We start from the raw sequence: 20,384 nt of genomic DNA on the forward strand, positions 1-20,384 counted from the left end.
AAGCAGTTTAGCCAGGAAGGAATATCAGAAACCAGATCATGGAACTTCTTATATGTCAGGCTGCAGACAAGTTTAGATTTTATTCTAAGAGAAAAAAGGAAGCTATAAGAAGACTGTAAGCAGTGGAATGATATAATCAGGTTTCAGAAAGAATATTCTTAAAAATCAAAATATAGTGGTACTTATAGCTATGAGTATGTATGAAATGGCCATAAATGTATAGAAAGAAGAGAAAACTAAGAATATAAAATAAGAACATCAAAGTTTTAGGTATAGATAGGCGAAAAAGATCAAAGAAAGACTTTATTATATAGTTAGAAACAAAGGAAAAACAATGTCAGCCCAATCCAGAAAAATATAATCTCGAGAGTAATGAAGTATCAATTGAGATTATTTTTTTAAAGAATTTATTTATTTATTTATTTATTTATTTTAGAGAGAGAGAGATAGAGAACAAGGTACAAACGGGGGTGGGGAGGAGCAAAGGGGAAGGAGAGGGAGGAGGAGAAAGAATTTCAAGCACACTCCTCACTGAGCATGGAGTCTAACATGGGGCTCAATCTCATGACCTGGAAATCATGACCTGAGCTGAAACCATTAGTTGACACTTAACCAACTAAGCCACCTAGATGCACCTCAAATGAGAATTTAAAAAGATAACAAAAGGATGGAAAATATACCCTGAATTTAAAAATTAGAAAACAATAACAGGCAATCATTACAAAATTTAAAAAAAACCTTTTATTTGAATTAAATTACATCAAATAGTGCAGCTCATATGTGAGTAAATTAGTTCTTGTAAAAAACATCAAACAATGATTAAGGGGGAAAATTTACAAATATCATCCTAGAAAAGTTGATTAATTCAAAAGCACAGTTCAGCATTTTCATTTTTATTTTTAAGAAAAAAAAGATAAAGACCTAAATGTAATGGCTAAAACTAAAATTCTTAGAAGAAAACATGGGAAAAGCATCATGACATTGAATTTGTAATTTTTTGATATGACACTGAAAGCATAAGCAACAAAAGAAAAATACATAATTGGACTTCATGTAAATTAAAAAAACTTTTGTGAATCAAAGGACACAATTAGCAAAGTAAAAAGGCAACCTATGGAATGGAAGAAAATATCTACAAATCATATATCTAATAAGGGATTAATATCTGAATATATAAAGAACTCCTGCTACCCAACAACAAAATATGCTTAAAAATGGGCAAAGAATTTGAACAGATATTTTTCCAGAGAAGAAAACTAAATGACCAATAAGCACATGAAAATACTCTACATCAAAAATTAAAGAAATGCAAATCAAAACCACAATGATATACCACTTCACACCCATTAGAATGGCTACTATAAACACAAAACAAGGAGGCATTCCAAGAGGGCAGCGTAAGTCCTGAATTCATCTCCTCCTATAGATAGAGCAAATCTACAGCTACATATGAAATCATTCCCCCAGAAAAATACCTGAAAACTAGCTGAATTGCTCCTGCACAACAAAGAATAATAGAACCACACCGAGAAATGTAGAAGAGGCAGAGATATGGTCTCATCCAAAACTCCATCCACCGTGTGGTGGTGACCCACAGTCATGAAGGATCTCAAGCAGCTTCTCCCTGATAAGCAAGGGGCTTATGACATATATAAGGCACCTCAACCCTTCAGACCTGCACCAGAGCAATGAGCTCCCCAAATGTCTGGCTTTGAAAACCAACAGGGCTTACATCCAGGAGAACAAAAAGTTGTAGGGAACAGAGCTCCTACTCTTGAAGAACTTGTACATAGACTCACTTGCCACAGGACCAAGCACAAAAGCAGCAGTATGGAGAGCACCTGGACCTACATGAAGGAAATTCATTTGCCAATCCTAAAGCATCTGCCAGAGGAGGAGGAGCTTATTCAAACTCTCTCCAGGATAGAAGTGCTGGTAGGTGTCATTTTTGCTTTCTCCCTCTACCTTTCTAGTGCTGGTGGGCACATCCTGGCCCTGTGCCATCCCTGCAGCCCCACCACAGCCAGCAGAATTTACAGCCTACACAGGGAATGCTCCTTGAACACCTGGCTCTGGTGGCCAGGGAGAATTGTGTTTCTGGGCCCCACAGGTCTGAAATAATAGAAGAGAAAGTTCTTGGCAGGCTACCACCCTCAGGGCTCTACAAACAGTAGAAGGAAACACAGTCTTCCTATTTACTTATCCTGGAACTTCTACTGAGAGGAACACTTTAGGATTACCACACACCTAAAGCCTATCAAAGTATTCTCAGTGAACATAGACCAGGTGATATCATCTTTGCACTCTCCCTTGGCCTTGCTGCGCTCACTGGTACCTCCCTAATCCTTTCAGGGATTTCATAAGTATGAAGCCACACATTTATTGCCATTGTCACCAAGGGTATGTTTCCAGATTGATGGGTCTGAAGACCAGCAGACTTTCTGATTGCTGTCCCACAAACTATTTACATAACTTTAAAGCTGCTGCCTGAGGATCTAGTTTCCAACCAGCCGAAACTAGGGGCTGAAAGATCCCTCCCTCTGGAACATTCAGAGGATATGGACTATCTCAACAACTAGGAGTTATCAATAATGAATCAGGGTGCTTAGACAATCATAAAGGTTCAAGAGACAACCATGAGCTAGGGCAGGGTTGTATGATAAGGTTCATCCATACAAGGTCATTCTTTCAAGAACAAGAGAAATACCTTTTTCGTCAAATGCATAGAATAGAAACCAACCAAAATGAGGAAACAGAAATATATTCCAAATGAAAGAACAAAATAAAGCTCTAGGAAAAAAACCCTACAAGAAGTGAAGATGAATAATTTACCTGATAAAGAGCTCAAAGCAATGGTCATAAAGATGCTCACTGAAATTGGGAGAAGACCAGATGAACACAGCAAAAACTTCAAAAAGATAAAAAAATATATATATAAGAAAGTACCAAATAGAAGTCACAGAAAAAGAATTAAACTGAAAAATACACTACAGGGGTTCAACAGCAGACTAGAATCAGTGATCCGGAAGACAAGGCGGAGGAACTCACCCAAACAAATGAGCAAAATTTTAAAAAGTCAAGATAGCTTAAAGGACCTGTGGATAATATCAAGCAGAATAACATCCATATTATAGGGGACAGGAAAATTATTTGAAACTTATTTGAAAAAATAATACTTGAAAACATCCCTAACAGGGGGTAAAAAACAATTATCCAGGGACCCAGGAAGCCCAGAGATGACTTCTTTTTTTTCTTTAAGATTTTATTTATTTATTTGACAGACAGAGATCACAAGTAGGCAGAGAGGCAGGCAGAGAGAGAGATGGGGAAGCAGGCTCCCTGCTAAGCAGAGAGCCTAATGTGGGGCTTGATCCCAGGACCCTGGGATCATGACCCGAGCCAAAGGCAGAGGCTTTAACCCACTGAGCCACCCAGGCACCCCATGAAGCCCAGAGACTTCTTAACAAGATGAACCTAAAGAGGTGCATACCAAGAAACATAATTAAAATATCAAAATATAGAGAGTCTGAAAAGCAGCAAGAGAAAAACAACTTGTTACAAAGGAACACCCATAATGCTATCAGCAGATTTCTCAGCAGAAACTTTGTAGGCCAGAAGAAAATGGCATGACACATTCAAAGTGCTGAGGGAAAACAAACTTCCAACCAAGAATACTTTACCTTACAAGATTATCACTCAAATTTGAAGTAGAGAAAAAGAGCTTTCCAGACAAACAAAAACTAAAGAAATACAACACCACTATCTTGGCCCTATAAGAAATGTTAAAGAGATTTCTCTAAGCTGAAAATAAAGGGTAATAATTATTAAGAAAACATATGAAAGTAAAAATCTCATTAGTAAATATATTGTAAAGGTAGTAGATTAAACACTGATAAAGTTAATATGAAGGTTAAAAGGCAATGGTAGTGAAAATAACTAAAACCATAATCATTAGTTAAGGAATATAGAAAATAAAGAGATTTAAAATTGACATCAAAAGCATGAAACATGGGGGCACCATGGTGGCTCAGCTGATTAAGAGTCTGACTCTTGATTTTGTCTCAAGTCATAATCTCAGGGTGATGAGATCAAGCCCTCCATTAGGCTCCATATGCACTGAGTGCAGAGCCTGCTTACAATTCTCTCCCTCTCTCTCTCTGCCCTTCCCCATACGTATTCTCTCTTTCTCTCACTAAAAAAATAAAAATAAAAAATATGTTTTTATGGGAAGGTGGGTAAAAATTTATTTTAAAATGCATTCAAGTTTAAGTTGCTATCAGCTTAAAATATGCTATTAAGTACATAAGCTGTTATGTGTAAGCTTCATCATAACCACAAAGTCAAAACCTACAGAAGATTCACAAAAGAAAATGAAAAAGGAATCAAAGTATACAGCAGTATAAATCCATCAAACCAACAAGGAAGAAAGCAAGAGAAGACCAAAACAGAGAACTACAAAATAGCCAAACAACAATTAAACAAAATGGCGATAATTACATAAGTATACATAATTACTTTAAATGCAAATGGACTAAATTCTCCAATCAAGAAATACAAAGTGGCTAAATAATTAAAAACAAAAACAAAACCAGGGGTGCTGGGTGGCTCAGTCTGCTTTCAGCCCAGGTCATGATCCCAGGGTCCTGGGATTGAGCCCCACATCAGGCTCCCTGCTCAGCGGGGAGCCTGCTTCTTCCTCTCCCTCTGCCCCTCCCCCTGCCTGTGTTCCCTCTCTTGTTGTGTCTGTTTCTGTCAAACAAATAAATAAAATCTTTAAAAATAATAATAATAATAAAAAAACTATGCCCATCTATATGCTGCCTACAAGAGACTCACATCATATGTAAGTACACACACAGAGTGGAAGTGAAGGAATGGAAAAAGATACTTCATGAAAAAGTAAACCAAAAGAAAATGTGGTAGCTATACTCATTATCACACAAAATAGGCTTTGAAACAAAGAACGTAATAAAAAAACAAAGATGGGCATTACATAATGACAAAGGGGTCAATCCGGCAAGAAGATACAACATTTGTGAAGGGAGAAATTGACAGTAATACAATAATAGCAGGAGACATTAATACACTGGTTACATCAAAGAATGGATCATCCAAACAGCAAATCAATAAGGGAACACTGGCCTTAAGACACACATTAGACCAGATGAGCTATATATATAACAAACATTCCATCCCCAAACAGTAGAATACACATTCTTTCCAAGTGTACATGAAACAATCTCCAGGATATTTCATATGTTAGGCTACAAAACAAGTCTCAATATATTCAAGAAAATGGAAATCACATCAAACATCTTTTCCAACAAAAATTGTACAAAACTGGATGTCAATTACAAGAAAACTGGAAAAATCACAAACAGATGGAGATTAGACAACATACTACTGAACAACCAATGGCTCAATGAAATAAAAAGAAATTCAAAAAATACCTTGAGACAAATGAAAATATAACACACCAAAATCTATAGGATGTAGCAATATAGCTCTAAACTTTATAGTGATATAAACCTACCACATGAAACATGAAAAATATCAAGTAGAGTAACTTTGCACCTAAAAAAATGTAAAAAAAAAAAAAAATGAAGCCCCAATATTGTAGAAGGGAGGAAATAATAAATGTCAGAGCACATATAAGTGAAATAGGGGCTCAAAAGGCAATAGAAAAGATCAGTGAAACTAAGAGTTGGTTTTTTAAAAACAGAAACAAACTTGACAAACCTTTAGCTGGATTTACAAGGGAAAAAGAGTTCTCAAATAAATAAAATCAAAAATAAAAGAAGATACAACTCAAACCAAAGGAACATACAAATGATCATAAGAGATTACTAAAATAATGTTATGTCAACAAATTCAACAACTTAGAAGAAATGGATAAATTCCTAAAAATTTATAATCTTCCAAGACTGAATCATGAAGAAATAGAAAAACTAAATAGAGTGATTACTCATAAGGAGACTGAATGAGTAATCAAAAAACTCCCAAAAAATAAAAGTCCAAGATCAGATAGTTTCTCACATGAATTCTACCAAGTATTCAAAGAGGATTTAATATCAATCCTCCTTGAACTCTCCAAAAAACTGAAAAGGAGGGAATGTTCCCAAACTCACTGTATAAGGTCAACATTACCCTGATACCAACACCAGGCAAAAATAACACAAAAAAGAAAATTACAAGCCAAGTTCCCTCATAAAGATGCAAAAATCTTCAATAAAATATAAGCAAATCAAATTTAACAGTACATTAAGAGGACAATCAACCATAATCAAGTGGGATTTATTCTAGGGATGCAAGGATGGTTTTAGTATCTGCAAATCAATTAATGTGACATACCACATTGACAAAATGAAACATAAAAATTATATGATCATCTCAATAGATGCAGAAAAACCATCGGATAAAATTGAACATTCATTTATGACCAAAACTCTCAACAAAGTGGGTATAGACAGAATGTACCTCAATGTAATGAAGGCAATATATAACAAGTACACAGTTAATATCATACTCAACAGTAAAAAGCTGAAAGCCTTTCCTTTAAGATCAGGATGAAGACAAGTATGCCCACTCTCACCATTTTTATTCAAAATCATACTTTAAGTCCTAGCCAGAACAAGCAGGTAGGAAAAAGAAATAAGAGACATTCAAGTTGGAAAGGACGAAGTAAAACTGTCACTATTTGTAAATGACATGGTTTTCTATATATAGAGAGAAAACCCTAAAGATGCCACAAAAAACAAAAACAAAAACCTGTTAGATAAAATCAGCAAAGTTGCAGGATACCAAATCAATATACAAAAGTCTGTTGTGTTTCTATACTAACAGTGAACTATCAGAAAGAGAAATAAAGAAAACAATCCCATTTATAATTGCATCAAAAGAATAAAATACCTTGAAAAAAATTTAACCCAGAAAGTATAAGACCTATGTATTAAAAACCAGAAGACACTGATGAAAGAAACTGAAGATGACACTATAAATGGAAAGATAATCTGGTCTTATGAATTAAAAGACCACGTTAAAATATCTATTTTACCCATTTTATCTATAGATTCAAAATAATCCATATCAATGTTCTAATGTCATTTTTTCACAGAATTAGGACAAATAATTCTAAAATTTGTATGGAACACAAACAATCCCATATAGCCAAAGGAATCTTGAGAAAGAACAGCAAAGCTAAAGGCATCATGCTCCTGATTTCAAACTATATTACCAAGATATAGTAACCAAAACAGTATGCTACTGGCACAAAAACAGACACAAAAATCAGTGGGATGGAACAAAGAGACCACACATACACAGTCAATTAATTTATGAGAAAGGAGGCAAGATTTTGGATAAAGGACATTCTATTTAATAAATGGTGCTGGGAAAACTGGACAGTCATAAGCAAAAGAATGGAACTAGATCACTATTTTATACCACACACAAAAATTAACTCAAAATCGGTTAAAGACTTGAAGGTAAGAGCAGAAACTATAAAACTCCTAAAAGAAAATATATGCAGGTCTTGGAGACAATTTTTGGGTCTGACTTTAGAGTCAATGGCTATAAAAGCAAAAAAAAAAAAAAAAAAAAAAGAAAGAAAAAAAAAGGAAATGAGACTACATCAAACGAAAAAGCAAAGTGAAAGAAACCATCAATAAAATTAAAAGGTAATATATTGAATAAAAGATATTTACAAATCATGTATCAAATAAGGATTTAATATACAAAATACATAAAGAACTCATACAACTCAATAACAAAAAAATAAACAATGATTTAAAAAATGGGGTGAAGGTCTGAATAGACATCTTTCCAAAGAACACAAACAGACTGCCAATAGGCACATGAAAAGATGCTCAACATCACTACTCATTAGGGAAATGCAAATCAAAAGCACAATGAGTTATCACCTCACTCCGGTCATAATGGTTATTGCGAAAAGAACAAGAAATAATGAGTATAGGCAAGGATGTGGAAAAAGGATGTGTATCCTTGCACACTATTGCTAGAAATGTAAACTGGTGCAGCCACTGTAGAAAACAGTTTGGAAGTTCTTAAAAAATTAAAACTAGAACTGCCATGTGATCCAGCAACTCCATCTTTGGGTATATGTGTGAAGAACATAAGAACACTAATTTGAAAAGATACATGCACCTCTATGTCCATTGTGCCATAATTTACAACAGCCAAGATATGGAAATGAGCCAAGTGTCCATCAGTGGATGAATGGATAAAGAGGTATTGTACACACACAAACACACACACACAGTGGAATACTACTCAGCCATAAAAAGAACAAAATCTCTCCATCTGTGACAACATAAATGGACCCTGAGGGCACTTATGCTAAGTGAAATAAGTCAGAGCAAGACAAACACCATATGATTTGACTTACATATGGAATTTAAAAAACAAAACAAAGACAAAACAAAATAAAACTCATAGATACAGAGAACAGATTAGATTGATGGTTGCTGGAGGGGAAGAGGTTGGGGGATGGGTGGAATGGGTGAAGTGATCAAGAGGTACATACTTCCACTTAACAACATAAATAAGTCAAGAGCATATAACATATAATGTACAGCATGGTGACTATAGTCAATATTGTATTGCAAATTTGAAAGATCTTAAGAAAGTAAATCTTAAAAGTTCCCATCTCTCACACACACACACACACACACACACACACACACACACACACACCTGTAACTTTGTATAGTTGGTAATGACAAATGCTAACTAGAGTTACTATAATAATATTTCACAATGTACACAAATGTCAAATCATTATGCTGTGCACCTGAAATTAATATACTGTATGTAAATAATAATTCAACAAAACAAAAACAAAAGAGAAAATAGCAGGTGTTGGGGAGGATGTAGGGAAATTAGAACCTTGTACATTGCTGCTGGGAAAGTAAAATGGTGACACCATGTGAAAAATATTATGGCAGTCCCTCAAAAAACTTAAACATAGAATTACCATATTACTCAGCAATTCAAATAAAATACAGCAACTCAAACAGATACTTGTATACCCATGTTTCTAACAGCACTGTCCACAATAGCCAAAAGGTAGAAGCAGCCCAGCTGTTCATCTATAGATGAACAAATCAACAAAATGTGGTGTGTACATATAATGAAGTTCTATTCAGCCTTAAAAAAGAAAGGAATTCTGGCACTTGCGACAGCATGGATGAACCCCCAAAACCTGCTAAGGGAAATAAGCTAGTCACAAAAGAACAAGTATTATATGATTCTACTTACATGAGGTACACATTCAAATTCATGCAGGCAGAAAATACAATGATTGTTGACAGAGACTCAGGGGAGGAGAAAGGAAAGTCATTCTATGGGGCACAGAGTTTCAATTTGGGAAGATAGAAAAGTTCTAGAGATGCTGCTGCTGATGGTGGCACAAAACAAGGCTAATGTGCTTAATGACACAGAACTGTACACTTGAAGATACTTAAAATGGTAAACTTTATGTTGTATTTTACAACATGAGAAAAAATTGGGGAAAAAACATAGCTTACCAGTTCCTTAGCCAAGTAATCTGCCAGAGTATTGAGAAGCTTGTAATATACTTCAAACCATGGCAGGTAACTGTAAAAAAACAAAAAACAAAAACAAAAACAAACAAAAAAACCAAAAACCTTTAAAAATGTATATGGATATATTATTTAGAATCAAGAAAAGAGATGAAAACATTAAATTTTTATTATTTCAAACAGCTTAATCCTAGATGGCAGAAAAGAACTATACCAATGCTCTCCTTACTATTATAGTAAAATTTTAAATATTATCTATTACTAGTTTTCATAACATAATAATGACCCAAAGTCCTATTATTAAAATTATGCATTACACACTTCTATTTTTTCTGCAATAAAATTATTTAATCCTGTATCATGGTATGCATGGTACGAGTGTACTAAAAGCACTCATAGAATAAAAGTTAACCACTGTAATAAAATATAATACAAAATAAAAACTAATCTTAAGAAGCTTTCAAAATACACAATCATTTCTTATTAATGATTACTGAAGAGAATATATAATACAATAGAAATATGTGCCTAATTAATCAATTATTTTGAAACTGATGTTCAAGTAGGATGATAAATTTCAAAGTAAACATCAATATACACAACAGAAAGCCCATTTAAAAAATTGTAAAATTATATATAACTGAAAATTCATTTTGATTCACTTTACTAGATGCAAATATAACTAATTCTTATGAAAGCAAAATACTGTCTAAAATTCAATTAAACCCCCAAAATCTGTACTCCTTATTAACAAATTAAGATATTGGTATATTTAAAATCTATCCAAAGGTTTAATTGTTTATTAAAATGTATTCTTTTTGGGTGCCTGGGTGGCTCAGTGGGTTAAGCCTCCACCTTCAGCTCAGGTCATGATCTCAGGATCCTGGGATAAAGTCCCACATCAGGCTCTCTGCTCAGCAGGAAACCTGCTTCCCCCCTTCTCTCTCTCTGCCTGCCTCTCTGCCTCCTTGTGATCCCTCTCTGTCAAATAAATAAAATCTTTAAAAAAAAAAGTATTCTTTTTTTTTCAAAGAATTATTATAACAGATTACTTTCTAAGAGAAAACTGTGTGATGCTTTTACTACATAACTGTATTCTGACAAGAGTACATGTATATAACAGATTTAAAATTTAAAAATCAATGTATAGAGCTGAGAAAAACAACATTCTATCTGCATTTTTCACATAATGTCTATTTATTAATAGCTATGAAAGATGCTTTGGATTCAAGAGTAACCTAAAGTCACAACAGAAGTACATTTCGGGGGCAAGTGGGTGGCTCAGTGGGTTAAACCTCTGCCTTCGGCTCAGATCATGATCTCAGGGTTCTGGGATCGAGCCCTGCATCAGGATCTCTGCTCAGTGGGGAGCCTGCTTCCCCCCTCACTCTGCCTGCCTCTCTGCCTACTTGTGATCTCTTTCTCTGTGTCAAATAAATAAATAAAATCTTAAAAAAAAAAAAAAAAGTACAGTTGGGTAAAGTGCAGTATCTTTTTTCAGCAGAATTGTTATAGAGTTTTTTAGTAATTATAAATACTAAGTGATGATATAAAAGATACCTATGATATTTTAAAATATCTACCAACTTCTGGTTAAATCTAGCATATTGAAGACATGCATTTATCTCTATGCCCTTTGGAAATGGCACTAAAATGACAGTAAATGAATAAAAAGGGTATAAATTAATGAGGACAAGAGAAATGGAGAAAAAAGCAATAAAGAGCAACACAGGTGAATGGTTTCATAATGATGAAAAGGAAACAATGGTAACTAACCAGCAAAAGACAGAACACCAAAACCTAGGTGCTAATAGAAGGGAAAATGACCACTAGCCAGTATATTTGCACCTCTCCTCTCCCCCGCCCCCAAAGAATCCTAAAACACTGATCTGCGAATCTCTAAAAGGAAAAAACAGACAAATAAAAAGACCCCTCAGATGTCCTATTTTCTTGGAATGAAATCCACCATTGCACATAAAAAGTTTCTAATTCAAGTTAATGCCTCTATCTCAAATACATATGAAGAGTCCAACCACCAAATATTTGGGGAAATATATACATGAATACAAACAAAAAAGGAACTCCAAGTAAACACAGACTATAAAAGCAACAGATGAGAACTCTACAAAGTTATCATAAAAATTCTTAGGAGGTGAATAAAGAAGGGGATGCTACTAAACAAAATGAAATCTGAAAAAAAAAAAGAGGTGAAAAAATTTTAGACAAGAAAGAACTTTTAGACATTCAAAATATAAAAGTTGAAAAAATTAAAATTGGGGCACCTCTAAGGCTCAGTGGGTTAAGCCTCTGCCTTCAGCTCAGGTCATGATCTTAGGGTCCTGGGATGGAGCCCCACATTGGGCTCTCTGCTCAGCAGGGATCCTGCTTCCCCCTTTGCCTGCCTTTCTGCCTACTTGTGATCTCTCTCTCTGTCAAATAAATAAATAAAATCTTTTTAAAAAAAGAAAAAATTAAAATTGATAGATTAGGAACTAAATCAAGAATATCTCCTAGCAACTAGAATAAAGGGATAAACCAATGGATAACAGAAGAATAAATGTTAAAATATCAGGGCATCAATCTCAACAATTACGCAGCTGACTAACAGTAATAGTTCCAAAAAAGAAAGAAAAGTGGGAAAACAGGAATGAAAATTTCTTCTTTAAACTTGCGGGAAAAATTCCTAGAACTTCAGCTATGAGTGTCCACATTGAGAGTGCCACTGGGTAAACTGTAAAATAAATGAATATCACAGTGAAATTCCAGAATAGGAGACAGAAAAGCACCAAGAATTTCCAAAGAGACAAAACAGGTAACATACAAAGGAATTAAGTTAAAAATGCCACCGAACCTCTCACCAGCAATCCCAGACAGTGAGAAGATTACGCCTTCAAAATGCAGAGATTAAATCGTTTTGCAACCTATAATTCTCTGCCCCGAGAAACAACCAATCAGGTGTGGGGCTAGGTTAACAACATCTTCAGTCACGCTAGGATTCAAAAATCTACCACTTTTGTACTGTTTTGGGGAAGCTATTAAAGGTTGGCTTTGACAAAATGAGAGAGTGAAACAAAAAGGAGGGACACTAAGATATAGAAGACAAATCTAATCCTATGAAAGAACAATTAAATCTAAGAATAAACTGTACAAAGGCCTAAACAGCAACCAGTCCATACCCTTTGGGAAACCTAAAAATCAGATCAGTATTGGTATTCTCAACTTTCATATTTAAGTGACGCAACAACTCTTTAACTCTAGAGTTTAGACAGCTATTCTGCTATACCTCTCACAAAAAAAGAAAAAGATTATTAACACTATTTTTAAATTTTCAACTCAATACTACGCAAATTACCGCATCTTATTTTCTATGCTCATTATAACTCAATGAAATGATCTTCATGGAGAATGTCCTTCTACTAAGACACAATACAGCTCCTTGGACAGAGTGCCACTTTTTCATTTACAAGCATTTCATATTCATATTTCAACTTTTAATGACCTGAAGAAAGTGTTACTTCAGGAAAACTTCAGTATGTCATGTAGTTCAGATCTCTGTGTTCACATAAAATGAGATCTAATCTATTCATCTAATCTATTCAAGGAGCATAATGGTCTGTTTCTGTCTTCCTCTCAAGAATTTCTAGATAACGCAAAATTTATTGATTTTAGATGGCTGCATGTCTGCTAATCCTTACATTGTCATTTCCATCTTACTCAAATAATGTGAAGCCTTTTTAACCATAAATCTTCTTTCTTGGACCACTATAAAGAAATTATAATAAATTATCTCGTAAGTTATTACAAAGTGAGGATCTTCTTCTACACAAAATACCTTAACACTTTTTTGCCTTGCATGCTTTTCTTTTTTTAAGTTTTTATTTTAATTCCAGTTAGTTAACATACAGTGTTATATTAGCTTCAGGTGCATAATAAAGTCAAGAGTTCTATACATCACCTGGTGCTTCTCACAAAGACACTCCTTAATCCCCATTACAATTTAATCCAATCCCCAACAATCCTTCCCTCTGGTAACATCAGATTTCTCTCTGTAATTAAGAGTCTGTTTTTTTTTTTTTTGTCTTTCCTTCTCTCCCTCTTTCTCTCTCTCTCATTTTTTACCCCTTTACTGTTTGTTTTGTTTCTTATTTCCACATATGAGTGAAATCATATGACATTTGTCTCTGGCTTATCTCACTTAGCATTATACTCTCTACCTCCATCCATGTTGCTGCAAATGACAAGAGTTCACTCTTTTTATGGCTGAATTATATATGTGTGTGTATGTATACAGAGAGAGAGAGAGAGAGAGATACAATTATGTGTGTGTGTGTGTGTGTCTATATATACACACACACACACATACCCCACATCTTTATCCATTCATCTATCGATGGATGGACACTTACGCTGCTTCCATATCCTGGCTATTGTAAATAATACTGCTATAAACCTAGAAGTGTGTATATCCTTTGAATTAGTGTTCTTGTATTCTTTGGATAAATACCCAGTAGTGCAACTGCTAGATCATAGAATAGTTCTATTTTTAACTTTTTGAGGACTCTCCATACTGTTTTCCACAGTGCTATACAATAGTTTGCATTCCTACTAACAGCACAAATACTCTTCAGTGTTCTCGTTTTCTCATCTTTACATTATTACTTTTTATTAGTTATCTTCCCCTCTCAATTTTCTTTCAAATTGTGAAGATTAACTGAAACAATTTTTCATAAAAGCTAACTCATAAAATTACAACTTATCTGTAAGATTATTTAACTGTTTTTGAAAATAAAACAAACTGAATTAAATAATTAATATTTAGGTTACTACTCAAAATTTAACAGTGTGAGGTATTTTGCTACCTATATAATTACTGCTCTTTTTTATAATCTCCAAGAATACCAACTCTGGCTGAATTTCATCCTGGCACCAGACTATGTTTGCTCTTGATACAAGATATGCTAGATTTTGTTCTCACATTCATTCTCTTAGTCATCAAATTCAACACTCAACTCTACTATGTTTATAGCACTGCTAGACACTGTAATATTTTATAACTACCTCTAATATGATTTCATCTATAAATTAGACTAACATTATTTTTTAAAAAACTATGGCAACAAAGTTTACACTTGGCATATTTCTCATGGTCATCTCTAAGGCTCCAAGATGCTCTGTTATTTCTATTTGGGCAATATGACTCACTAGTCAGTCTGTACTCTAGGGAGTACAGAGCAGAATCCAAGAATGATACTCTGTATGTTAAAGTAATTAGAAGAACAGGGAATAAAACTTCTTAAGCACTAACTATATGTATGAAAACATGCTAGGTAGTTTGTGTTATCTCGTTTAATTATTAAAATAATGCCACAATGTATAATTGACAAAACTAAAGTAAAACAACTTATCTGGGGTCACAAAGCTACCAAATGGCAAGTCTGGGATTAGAACTCTGATCTGAGCAATATTTGCTCAGGGGTCCACTGTAGATAGCCCATCACCCAATGCAGCTACCAAATGGCAAGTCTGGGATTAGAACTCTGATCTGAGCAATATTTGCTCAGGGGTCCACTGTAGATAGCCCATCACCCAATGCAGGCATGTAGTTCCATAACATTCAATCTTTAAATAAACATGTCCAATGACCACAAATTTTCAGGCAGCTAAATAAACTATGACAAAAATATGTTCTGGTTTAACCTTAAATCAGTCTACTTATAATTTCTATCCACCGAAGCAAATTCTATCTTCCAAAAGTTCATCTAACTAATGTTCAGAGCATTATCATTTTGCCTTTTAAATTATATTTTGTTCATATGGGCAAATCTTCCAGCAGATGAAGATCTGTTTAATTCTTTCATCTAATATATTGGTAATTCCTTCCAACTGTAGGTTTTAGTACTGTTTCTATGTTCATCACTGTGGATAAAAATTTTAAAAAGGACATGGCCTACAATATGGTATAAGATCCCCCCCCAAAATAACGTGCCTATTTACCAACAATCTAAGTATGATACTTTCACCGCTAACAGGACTCATAACTTCATTATCTATTGTCTAGCCAGTATTTTTCACTCTATATAATTTGTTCCTGAGAGAAAATGGAACAGACTCAAATTTCTACAGCATTGCCTCATACACCAGTATCATAAAGAGATGAGTTTAGTTCATACAACATGCACTTTGTGAACATGGACTGATTCTTGGTGATAACAGCTCCTTCTTAAGACTATGTATCATCCACATTTTTTTAATAAAAATATCACATATCAAAATGGGCAGATTCTGTAACGTAGTCGCGTTCCTAGAAATGTCAGGGAAGCTTGGACATTTTCTGCTGCTAATCAACAAAAGCATCTAGAGTACAGGGTGCAAACTGGCTACTGGCAAACTAACAATCTCTAGCCCATGAACATTTTTTTTTTTTTTTTTGGTCAACACCCCCTGGTTTAGTTGAATAAGTTGCCAACTTCTAAATCTGAGATAATTCACTTAAAAATCTGGATCTCCTGCTCCTCTTAAAAGTCAAAAAGAACTGGCAATACTGGTCACACATGTTTCACTCTGTAACAAGTACCCAGAGCTGAGTAATGGCTTCTGTCTTTAGATATGGCATGACCTACTTGGATCACCACACTAATCCCAACTTCTAATTGTCAGACATTTAACCTATATATCTCACTTGAATCCCTTCCTGGTCCCTGTAAGTAACTGAATTCCAATCCTTGATATGGAGCAACTACACAACAGGAAGTCCGGCTCATTCTTTTATATAACAAAGAAAATGGTTTGGAGTACACAAAGTCGTCAATAACTCAAATATTTTAACAAGATTCCATTGTAAACTTTAAAGACAAAATGTGTAGCAAAATAACATATATATTATAAATGTTATAAATTTATAAAACATAAATTATATAAGCTTACCTCTCTGGGTAAGAAATGTTATTCTCATGTTTTTATTTTTGTGGCTTTTTAGATAATTTTCAAACAATATTTGTTCAAAGCTATTTCTAACTAACATATAAGCCCTTAAACTGGTTAATTATCAATAACTTAAAATATTTTTTCACTAAATTTTATAGACCAAAAGACAGTTAAAATTTGTTTTCTTACAACCAACTGCAAAAATTCTAGAAAGGTAAAGAAATGTACTCAACATACCATAACGACTTAATTTATTTTACTTGAGTCTTATAAACCTGAAAGTGTCATTTCTTTAACAAAGAATAACTGTGACTCTTATAGTCTTGCTGACATATATAAATGTAAAACATTAAGCCCAACTGTTTTTTAAAAGGCAAGAGATTCTTCAAAGTTTAGTTGTAAGACTATTTTCTTAATTTTTTTTAAAGACATAGGGCAAAACACAGAGTACATATAAAGTCATGAATCCATTTTGTGGCAGTAAGACTTCCCCCACACTTGTGCTTCCACTATAGAGCTGATAAAACTTTTACATTCAAAAGTCAAAGGTTAAATAAAGGAAAGGAAATGTTTTTTGTCAAATAGTCAGGTAACCACTAACAGTCTAAGTGATCAGCAGGAACCTTAACTTATAGTAATCAAATAAAACTAAGGAAACTGCCTTTCCGTAGAAAAACGTCTAATGTCTAGAGGCTGTTTTTCTGTCTGGAAAACTGACACAAAATGTGTAAAATTGAAACATTCTGCTTCTAAGGGATTTGCCCAAAGGAAGAGTGTGAAAGCTTCAAGTTTGGTATGAGTTAAAGTGGGGGAGGAGCTGGAGGAGACTACAAAGGCCCTAAACATCAATCTGTCTTCCTTATTAGGGTATTTCATTTTGAACCCTTGGCAACAATTTTATAGTTCTAAAATTATGTTAATCAAATTAGGGTTGAAAAGTTATTTCTTGCATTTTTGTTAGCCTGTGAAAGCAATTCTAAATACAAACAATGGCAAGATTTAAATTAGTAATATCTCAGAATATTTTTTGAAACCTTGTTAAGCTATATCCTTGTTAAGGATAAACATGTCATGGAAAGAGCTAAAGCACACAACCATATCTGAAAATTCAAAATTAAACATCAACTTTTTCTACCTGATTTTACCTTGTATTAAAAATTTTAACCATCCTTAAATGTATCTCATTTTCATTATGACTATCTTTAAGGACCTGAAATATTTTAAACTGTTCAATATCAACAAAACTCAAGAGAATTTATATTTTTCATTTGAAACTTAAGTCATTAAAATACAAACACTAGAAGGTAATATAAATGAAAAGATTTTTTTGTTAAGATACATTCGATCACATTTAAAAAAATTAACTCTTTAGCAGAATATTATAAAGACAACAGGAGAAATATCAATTTCTATCTAAGAATATTAAATCATTTGATGAGAATGACCCCTAAATAATCAAACCGGTATTATCTCACAATAGAAAACCTAAGAATATTCTAAGTCTCAACATAAATGCACTAATTTTGCACAGGAGACAGCTTCATGGACAAAGTATTAAGATTTTTCATATTCAAAAGTCATAATATATTCCACCTGAAGACATAAGTAACTAATTTTAAAAACTAAAATCAAAAAGGAAATCATCTTTGTGCTAAATCTCCACTTTCAAGGAAAGAGAAAAATAAAATGACCAACTGTCCGATTGAGCATGTGCAGAAACTCTCAGCACTTACATGGGATACTAGGAAAGCCATAGCAGTTTTTCCAATTTATAAACTGCTTTACATGCATTCATTCATTTAGAAATTGTGACTAAAGACTTCAGTTAATTATTTAGCTTGCTATCCAATAGAAAGATTTATAAATGTATCTAAACAATTCTTACAGAAATGAAAAGAGTGAAACACCAAAAAATAAATAACAATTATATGTTACAAATACAAGTCCTTTATTTTCTTTTTTAAACTTCTCTAGATCATCTAGATTTTCCTGAATACAACATATTACTTTTGTTATCAGAAAAACATGGTTAAAGACATATATTTGTGTCTTGCTTATGCAAGTATTTTGTCAATTTTCTGAAATTTTACCCCTAATAAAGGCTAAACTCAAGATGCCTTAAAATTAACACTGAATTCTAAGACCAGGATACTCACACAAAACTGAATGCAAATATTACTCCAAAGCTTTGGGCAGCCACCAGTTAATACTCAGACTACCAATATAGGTGATTCTCTCATATAACCCCCGCAAGCAGCACAGCCCTTAATTAAAACACACACACACACACACACACACACACACACACACACACACTCTCTCACCCCTCTAGCCTTCAAATAAAGCGAATTGCCCTAACCAATTCTATGAATTAGTTCAGTAGGTAATTCTTCTACCTTCCTTCCCTACTCACCTCAGAAGATTACTAGTTAAATTCTACATCTTGGTTTTATACTGAAACTAAACAAATTTTCTTCTACTACATCTTAAGGATACAATGAAATTAAATGAGCACTGTTGAAGAGAAACAAATAATAAGAAATAAATTGTAGATGTAGTAGCATTTCTCCTACCAACTCACAAAGCATTTCCACTATGTTAAACATTTTGTGTTGAAATTACAGAAAAATACTAATCTCAGGCTCCAAGATGGTAACAGGAAAGTCATTTCACAAGCAATACTTTTCTCTCTTCCCAAGGTCATTCTTTCACACACTATGTATGACTCCAAAATTCAAGGGCACTGGATGAAACAACCCTTCCCATTCTTAATTCTGCTATATCACAATGATCAACTGACTGCCTGTGCCTATAATAAAATACACTAGTAAAATAATCTCTTATGCTGCAAACAGACTACATACTTTATCTGACAAAAGGTGATCTGTTAAATTCCCATGGAGTTTTAATATGCTATTTATCTAACATCTGAGACTTTTAGAACAGAGAAAAAAATGATTAAAATGACTCATTCGTTGCAAAAAAAATGGATAAATGCTGAAGTATACAAAGTAAAAAAAAACTGGAGATCTATCCTTCTAGTCTTTTTTATAAGTATATACACTCATATATTAACCATAAATCTTTCTTATTGTTAGCTACTTCTTAAAATAGATACATTTACATACATATATGAATTGTTCTTTACAATATAAGAACATACCATAAATATTACTTTGACACATCTCATCATTTCACAATATACCATAAACATTTCTCTGAGTTAGAGTCTGATGAGTATATAATTTTCCCCAACAGATAAATAATATTCCATTCTGTTTGTCATCCTTTTATTAATTTATTTTTTCAACAAATACCTATTAAGAATGCATTATGTGCCAGGCACTATTGTAGGCATTGGGAAAATAATCCATCAGTAAAAAAAACAGAGAACATTCTGGCAGGGGGAGGGGGAGCTGCCAGGGGAGACTGGGGAATGTACCATAATATACATAATCAATTCCTATTGAAGGACATTTATATCCCACTATTCTGCTATTATAAACCATACCATAATAAATAACTTTGTTCACACTTTATTGCTCACTACTGGGAATATTCCTGATATTTAAAATTCTAGAACTATAAATAATTGAGTCAAGGAGTATAAGATTTTATAAATCTGATAGATATTATTAAATTTCTCTTCTAAAGGTTATATCATTTTATAATCCCCCACATAGCATATGACATGTCTGTTTCCCCACAGGCTTATTTTTTAAAGTTTCATTTCTTACAATCTTAATGTATTTATTTTTTTCACCTTTAGTAAGTCTGAGCATCATTCACAGGTATATATGATATTTAAATTTACTCTATGAATGTATTACTCAGATGTTTTTTTCTTATTCTTCCACTGGGTTCTGTCACATTAACTTGTAGCTACTTTTTATGTATTAT

General features: G+C 33.6%; 1 protein-coding gene across 1 annotated transcript in view; it reads right to left on the bottom strand.

Moving 5' to 3' along the window:
* LOC111151059 (DENN domain containing 1B) overlaps positions 1 to 20,384 on the bottom strand; it is a 285,630-nt gene that overhangs the window by 138,296 nt on the left and 126,950 nt on the right. Inside the window, exon 6 of the mRNA XM_022508793.1 lies at positions 9,546 to 9,615. Coding sequence (XP_022364501.1) covers positions 9,546 to 9,615 — 70 coding nt within the window. The remainder of the gene's footprint in view (positions 1 to 9,545; positions 9,616 to 20,384) is intronic.

The sequence above is a fragment of the Enhydra lutris genome, unplaced genomic scaffold (genome assembly GCF_002288905.1).
Source record: "Enhydra lutris kenyoni isolate GAN:26980312 unplaced genomic scaffold, ASM228890v2 scaffoldscaffold25, whole genome shotgun sequence".
NCBI lineage: Eukaryota > Metazoa > Chordata > Mammalia > Carnivora > Mustelidae > Enhydra > Enhydra lutris.